This window comes from Acomys russatus, chromosome 2, assembly GCF_903995435.1.
Source record: "Acomys russatus chromosome 2, mAcoRus1.1, whole genome shotgun sequence".
NCBI classification, from domain to species: domain Eukaryota; kingdom Metazoa; phylum Chordata; class Mammalia; order Rodentia; family Muridae; genus Acomys; species Acomys russatus.
Window position 1 is genome coordinate 29220315 of NC_067138.1, and position 8277 is coordinate 29228591.

An 8277-nucleotide genomic window follows, 5' to 3' on the forward strand; every position below is an offset into this window, starting at 1 on the left:
TCTCTTCTTTATTCTTCAACTAAATAGACAGGCCCCAGAATACATGCTCTTAGAATTGCGGTATAGGAGCAATATTGTGCCTCTCTCCTAATTAACCTTGTTAGCCAAGGATTTACAGCATCGGCTGGTTGGTCTGAGCGGTCTTTGATCATCTCGCTGCACGTCCACAGTGATGGAGGATGCCTGTGTGAAATGAAATGCTTTGTGTTCTTTGGCGTATGCTAAGTCCCCCCTCCCATTCTAGGGAGCATGGTGGCGTGTTCTTGTTTAGTGAAATGATGTGTGGGAAGCATTTAGATTAGTGATGGACAAAATACATCGTAAGTTTCATTGTTATCATGATATGATATTTGAGGTTGAATGTGAAGAAACAGAACCAGGTTTTAGAATCATGAAGAATACTCTAGAGCAACCAGTCCGCAGTGTACCTGGACCCACACTGCATAACTGACCCTTCTAACAACGTCTTCCCCAGAAGATACTTAAATTCTAGGTTATTTTGACCTTTACAGAGTCCACCAAGATAACTTACTCTCCCAGCCCCACCAGAAGGCAAGATACACACACAAAAAAGACCCTGGGTCTCCACAGGGTGATGCTTCAGCAGTTTGGGAATAAGTTGCTGGGATATGGTAATTAACGTGTTTCTTAATCTTGCTTTTATAGTTAGCTTACAAAGTATAAAAGCAGTTGGTCAGGCAATTAGACCTCAAGAACACAGTAGCACAGAGATGAGGGTGCCTCTAACGAATACAGATGAATGAAATTGTTCATTCTGTGAAAAATAGCTAACTGTGAATCCCAGCTTGAATTATTAAGCTAAACACTGAAATTGACTCAGGGTGTGGCTTTTGAACCAGTCAGTAACCACATATCTAACTCAGTTGACTTTCATTTTCACAGTAAGAAACAACCAGCTTTTGTTCTCGTCTTGGATAAAAATACGATCCCATCTGACAGTCTGGACCAAGGTCATTGTCAGGAAAGCCCTGGCGAGGCTCTCCGGTGCCGTGTGTCTGACAGCCCTTTAGCTAACGAGTGGCGCTTGTCAGGACATTAAACAGCGGATGGTTGCTTTTGTCAGCTTTACGGGATGACTACGAGGGAATGTGCTAGCTGTGAGGATTACGTAGGGCAGGTTAACAGAGGTAGAAAGACCCCTCCCCCTTAATGTGGGTAGCACCACTCAATGGGCAGAGGTCCTGGGTTACATAAAACACAGACAGCTTGCTCAGCCCCAGCATTCCCCTCTGCTTCCTGACTGCTCCGGGTACTATGACTTCCCCACGCCATGGACAGACTGTACTTTCGGGTGGTGAGTCAAAGCAAACACTTTCTTCCTTAAGCTGCTCTTGTCAGGTGCTTTGTCACAGCTGCTCAAATAACTAAAGCAGCAAGCCCTTTTCACACTGGTGGCCTGGGTCCAAAAGAGCCGAAACTGGGAAAAAAGTGATAGAAAATCTGCATTTTTTAGTGTGTCTTCTTGAGAGAGGTCTTGCAGCCAGACACCCGTTGCCCCTCTTTTGCCAAGGAAAGTTCAGCCACAACCACCTGCCCTAGAGGAGCCACCATACTTACGGTAGCTCATGTGAACTCACCTCTTTTTCCTTTAATTAAAATTGTTGTCTTGTTTTAAAATATGTTTTTAATTAACATTTATTTATACCACTCTCGCAGCTTCCCCCCCAGCTCTTCCCAATCACTCTCCCTTGAACCCTTCCCATATCACCCCTCAAATATATAGCTTCTTTTTCTTTGATTAAATTTGTTACAAACATATATATGTGCATGCACAAATGAATATAAATAGAATTGTTGAGTCTGTTTTTGTTATTTGCATGTACATTTTTTCAATTTTGTTGAAATGGAAATGACAACAGAGCTATTTTTAATTTTTAAGAACAAACAAACGAGCAAAAATATTCAACAAAAAAGAAAACCGTAATATTGTATTGAAGTGACACTGGAAGAACATTTTGGTCCATAGAAGAACATGCGTAGTATTTATCTTTGGGTAAGGCAGAACTTTCTTCTTTAAAAGAAGCCTGATGTAGCAATGGGTGAGAGACAACAGTAGGCATGGAACTCATCATTAAACTTTCTTCTTGTGGCCAGAGAAGCCATCCATCACGTGGAAGACTCCCATGTACTTACCTAAAAGCAGTCCTGTCTTGATGGGCAAGATGCTAAAAAGAATACAAGAGCAAACATGTTTGGTTATGACCTGTGAAAGTGTCTTCGGTAGGTCAGCTGAAGATCGCCATTTTTGCATATAAAGTCATTTGTTCATGCACTCATCAAAAGAGGCTTGGGGTGGGAGGCCTCCTGCTCTGCTTATGATGTTCACTTTACTTATTTTGGTCTCCAAAACATCACCGGTTTAGAGTAGCTTGTATAGTCTAAAGTGCACACTTTAGAGCTTTGTGAATGCAGGCACATACTCGGGTCTGGCTGGAGACTTGGCTCTGGCACTCTGCCAGCTTAGGTAACTTCCCAGCTTGAGGGCCTCCATGTCCTCCCATATCAACAGAGGGCAGCCTTTCCCCTAAGACCATTGTGCTCTCTCTTCCTTTTTCCTTCCACCCTCCCTCCCTCCCTTCCTTCTTTCCTTTCTTCCTTCTTCCCTGATCTCTCTTTATTCCCTCCATTCTTTATTTCTTTCCTTCATTCCCTTATTTTTTCTTTCTTTCATTACTTTCCTCTTTCCTTCAACTCTTCTTTTATTTCTGTCTTCATTCCTCCCTTCTTTTATTCATCCTTCCCGCCTTCTTTTCCTTCATTCTTTACTTTTTCCTTTCATCCTTCCTTCCTTTATTTCCTCCTTCCTTTTTTCCTTTCCTTCCACTCTCTCTCCTTTTCTTTATTTCCTTCCTTCTATTCTTCCTTCCCTCCCTTTCATTTCTTTTTCATTCATTTTCCTTCTTTCCTTTTATATTTCCTTAATTTTTCATACCATCCACTCTCCTTTATTTCATTTTTTTTATCCTCCCTTTCCTTTTTCCATTCTTCCCTTCCTTCCCTCTTTCTTTCTTCCTTTTTCATTCTTTCTTCTCCCCCTTCCTGCTTCCTTCTTTTCCTTTCCTTCCTTCCTTCCCTTTCCTTCCCTTCTCTCCCTCCCTCCCTTTTTGTGCCCTCCCTCCCTCCTCCCTCCCTCCCTTCCTTCCTTCCTTCCTTCCTTCCTTAACTTCCTTCTTTCTTTTTGGTGCAAGAGATCAAACCCAGAACCTTGTGCATGTTGGGCAAACACTCTTCTACCAATATATACACAGCCCTCTTTTATGGCATGGTTTTAAGATTTTTATTCACAAATTATTTGACTACCTTATTGATAAACTTTAGTAGCAATAGCCAGTTTTAGCAATACTTCAGATTCCTAAGGAGCCTGGCTGTCTGGCCCTGTATTTTATGAAATACAGATCCGATATCTATGCCAACACAATAATTTCATGATGTGTATAAGAACATCTTTACTAAAAGAACCAAACAACTTTTAAATATGTCTGGGGTTCATTTTGTAAACTCATTCATTTTTGACAATAATTCAATGTTAAGATGTTAGGGAGCATCTCTGGACTTTTGGGTGGGGAAACTAAAACTGTATAAATTTGAGACATTGTCAATAAAGGGTCATGGAGATGAAAAAAAAAGGAGTATGGAAAAGATTTTCTTTTTAAAAATTCATTAATGTAACTAGTTTTTTTTCTGAGTAGCTCTTCTGTATAGGACCTGGAATAAACTGGTGATTGGCACAAGGGGTAACTTAGAAGTTGATGTCATTACCTTTTTAGGAACATTGTGATGTATAAAAACTTTGGCATGTACAAGTATACCTTCTCTTGCAGGATAGCATCTACTATTTTTCTTACTGCATATTCTGAGTCCAGAATTGGTAACAGAGTAGGACATCTAAGACAGAAAAGAAACTCACATTAATACAAAATCATTCCTTAAGATTACAGATAAGGAATTTATAAGATATTGTTATGCCCCCTTCTCTCTCAATTTTCATCTATTTCTATATTTACTAACTTATTGTCAAAGTAGTAATAGCACAACTAGAATGTGAAATGGAAACTCATTGTAATTAATATATTCCTGTTACACTAATGTAAAACATGATTGCATGGTCTAAATGTGAAGCAAGTTATTGGAAACCGGGCTATGTTCATAAGATGCAAAACTGGGTATTTGTGTTTGTTAGGACCTGAATGTCTTCCCCCAAATTTACACTTGAGCCTAACTTGATCAGGAATTGGATCATGGAAATTAATTAGTTCATGAAAATGTAGCCTTTGTGAAAGGGATTCATGCCCTTATAAGAAGAACCACAGGACAGACAGACTTTTGATCTGCCCTTTCCTTGGCAAGGAAAAAGGAGAGATCCGTTTCCTTGGCAACAATATCTATCTAACAACAAGAAGGTGGCCATAGCCCCTTTCACCCTCGCTCTCGAACTTGCAGCCTGTAGTGGGTAAGACTATTCTGAGGTTAACCCATGTGTGGTATTTAAGGAATCTAGAAAAATGTTGCTCTGTTCAGGAGTCCTGGGGCTGTTTTACTTCAGTGAGGTCTGGGAAGAGGTCTGAATGGCATTGAGTGGCAGAGAGGAACTATGGCTAGGACAGGAAACAGAGAAGCAGATCTGGGGCCCCAGAGTGGTTACTAGTTGGACACTGTGATGATAAACCACATGTGTCAATCAGCACCTTAAACACATATGTGTGAGGGACAATTCTGAAACCACCCATGTATCAGGAAGTGCTTTAGAAAAAGATTAGCAACTTAAAGGAAAAAAAATTGGATGAGCAGATAGTCAATTTGTATGCCTTTAAAATCGAAAGGTACACTTACTTAGTAGTGCAACCTTCAAACATCCCAGTTTTTATAAAGAATGGGCACACAATTGTAGTTTTGATCCCTTTTTGGTCTAGTGCGAATAGTTCAACAAACATAGATTCGGCGAATCCAATGGCTGCGAATTTACTTGCACAATAGTCTGGAAGAAAGAGAGAGCGAGAGCTAAAATTTACAGATCTGCTTGGTCTCCTTACATTTTATGTCACTGTACAGCTCAGAGATCCAGTTCCTTAAGATTCAAACATTAATGACAACCTTGCACTGAGCAAGCCTGCTGGCTCCATATTTCCAACAACACAGGTAATCAGGAAATTAGCATCAATTTTAGCAGTTCCATTGTGCTGGCTAGTTTTAACTCAACTTGACATAGCTAGAGAGACAATGCAGAGGAGGGAGCCTCAATTGAGAAAATGCCCTTATAGAATGTGGCTATAGGCTAGACTGTATGTTCTTACATACAGTGATTAGTGTGGGAGGTCCCCTCCCATTGTGGGTGGTGCCATGCCTGGTCTGGTGGTCCTGGGTTCTATAAGAAAACAGGTTGGGCAAGCTATAAAGAGCAAATCAGTAAGCATTATTCCTCCATGGCCTCTGCATCAGTGTCTGCCTCCAGGTTCCTGCCCTGTTTGGTTTCTTGCCCTGGCTTCCTTCTATAAGACAAATAGCCTCTTTCCTTTCAAGTTGCTTTGGTCATGGTGTTTCATCACAGCAGTAACAAATTCAACTAAGTCAGTTTTTAAGATATGATATGTACAACATTGCTTTTTAAGCTGTAATGACAAGGCACCTTTAACAGTTAACCAAATGATATAAATATAACCTTTATATGCTCTGAGAAACCAAAAATGTTATATGACTTGCTTTATTGTATGGTATATATGCAGATGCATATTATCTCTGAGGTCTGTTTGTATTGTAAAGTTTTTAAATGGCATTGTATTAAGGTTGCCGGTAACACTAATAACAACAGAGGGTGTGGAAGCCATTTCAAAAGTCTTTGCATGGGGAGGAATATGTTGTGAGTAGCAAGGAACATGGGCCATGGAGTTAATATGCTAATAAACAAATGATTATGAGATGAAAAAAATCTGATATATGGTCTTCTAGAGCATATGATTTTACCTATAAGCTTTGCTGAGCCTGTGTCAATTGTTACACGGGATATGGGATGGTCAGTTCTTATTTCAAAGAACTTCACCTCATGGAGTAGAAATACATACAAAAGTACATAAAAGAGCAAGTGATCTAGGATCTAAGTAAAAAGCTCAGGGTGGTCTGTGGTACTCAGAAACAAATGTTCTTCCAATCATAAATCTCAGATTGTCAGTGTAATGAGTAGTAATTTAATGATTTAAAATGGCGTTAAATAGTTACACTGGCATTACATGGGCCTATGTGCAAAACTACTAGGAGACTCTTTAAAGGCTTTGGCATTACTACGGGGTGGTAGAACCATTAGGAGGCAGGACCTAGTGGAAGAAAGTTAGGAGGCCACTGGGTGTATGCCATGGAGGAAAGACTGAGATTGGCTCCTTCCTGCTGCCATCTTTGTTTCTTGGCTGCCATGAAGTAAGCTGGTTTCCTCTGTCACATGCCCCTGCATGACATATTGCTTTACCTTGGTCCGAAAGTAACAAGGCCAAGTAACCATGAAGAAAATCCCCTAAAACCGTGAGTGAAAATAACTCCATCCTCCTTTCAAGTTGATTACCGCAAGTATTTAGTCACGGTGGTGGGGAGCTAGCAGAATTCTGGTCCTGTGAAGTGAGGATGACTGTGGAAACTTCATCAGAAGCTGTTAGAAGGGTTTTGTCACAGGAAACAAAGCAGCGGGGCCACAGACTGGAAACCGCTCCAACTGTGAGCCAAACATTCCCTTATTTATTTTATCACAGCAGTGGGGTCTGATATAAACACTCATGCTAGCCTGATGCTGGAAAGCAATTGCTGTTATTTCTATGAGGTGCAGACTATCGCCTCTGATTTTAACTCACTTCTTAGACCTCCAGTTCACTTGAAAATGAAGGTGGGAGGGTGGCATTTATGTCCACGTTGTGCATTCTGCTTTAAGTCACATAGGCTTTACGAGAATACCTGAAGCAGCTGAGTGAAAATGACTTGAGAGGGAATAGAACCCAGGTAGATGAATACTTTCCTTCACCTCCCTTTCCAAAGAGGCACACACACTCACTCACTCTGTTGTGAGGCAGCCTGATGAACGAGAAAAGCCGGGTCGCAAGCCTCAGGATTGGCACTGTCAGACCTGAGGGATGCAATGCTAAGCAAGAGGCTAGAGGGAGAGAAGGGAAGAGGAGGGTCTAGGGATGCTTCTAGGCTCACTCAAGTCACCTGAAGAAGTACATCTTATTGAGCCATTGCCTCTGACATCCTGATAAATAGACAAAATCTCAGGACTCAGATAATCTGCATTCTCAACAGAGCCTTAAGTCAGTGGCTATGATACAGAAGTTAGGCCGCACTGTGGGAAATGCAGAGCGCTTTGACTTTTGTGTGCAGAAGAGAACTAACAGCAGTTGTAAATGACCTTTAAAGCCTGCAGTTTTTCAGACACATGAGAAGGGGCACAGGAAGGGAGTGTGGGTCTTGGGCCATATGAAATAGTGCTATTTGTATAACTGGTAGTTATGAGAACCTTAATCATATTACTGAAACACAGGAAACTAGGACAAGATTTGTTCCTTACAAAAGCTTTAGAAGGGCCTGATCAACAGACGACCCCATCTTTTGGGCACAGAGATACATGGTTACAATCCCAGCACTTAGGAAACCAAGGTGGGAAGACTGAATCCTAGGCCAGCCTTGACTTAAAGTCAAACCCTGCCTCAAAAATCCAAAACCCAAGGCAAACCAAAACACCAAAACATCCAAAACTCCATAAGTGTCTCACCTACCCATCTGCAGAGCAGATGGGATGGCTACAGCTCTGTTGGATGAGTGTTGGTGACCTGCACGTGCTATGTGAGTGGCGGTACTGTGCAAGTTAGAGTTGTCAGGAATTCTCTTACCTGCCAGTCCGTTTACTCCGATTAAGCCAGCGGAACTTGCAATGCAAACCAGATGGCCATGGTTGTTAGCCATCATGGCAGGCAGGAAGGCTTTGTACGTCTAAGAAGAGCAAAGGAAATCGTTTAATACCTAACAGCACACTGCCAGCTCTTCTCAGATGTGTGTAGGTTATATAGGCGCTCACAAGCACTGTGTACATCATTGTTTAGATGTGTATTGTGTTCCCTTCCTTGGCGTAATTCAGGTTTTCAAACTTTTCCTGACCAGAGTTCACAAGACATCATGCTTCCTTTGAGAAAGAACTTTCTCTACTTCTTTGAATGATAATCTTTTGTTTTAATATGAATTCATAAAATAAAGTATGTTTTTTAGATAGTGGATGCTGAGGCTGTG

At 41.2% G+C, this 8277-nt stretch overlaps 1 protein-coding gene across 1 annotated transcript in view; it reads right to left on the bottom strand.

Moving 5' to 3' along the window:
- Positions 1–1820: 1820 nt before the first annotated feature.
- The window catches only part of Sdr16c5 (short chain dehydrogenase/reductase family 16C member 5), a 16519-nt gene continuing 10062 nt past the window's right edge, over positions 1821–8277 (bottom strand). The window contains exons 4-7 of the mRNA XM_051159806.1: positions 7884–7983; positions 4852–4996; positions 3781–3906; positions 1821–2186 (exon numbers count right to left, since the gene is read on the bottom strand). Coding sequence (XP_051015763.1) covers positions 2093–2186; positions 3781–3906; positions 4852–4996; positions 7884–7983 — 465 coding nt within the window. The 3' untranslated portion in view covers positions 1821–2092. The remainder of the gene's footprint in view (positions 2187–3780; positions 3907–4851; positions 4997–7883; positions 7984–8277) is intronic.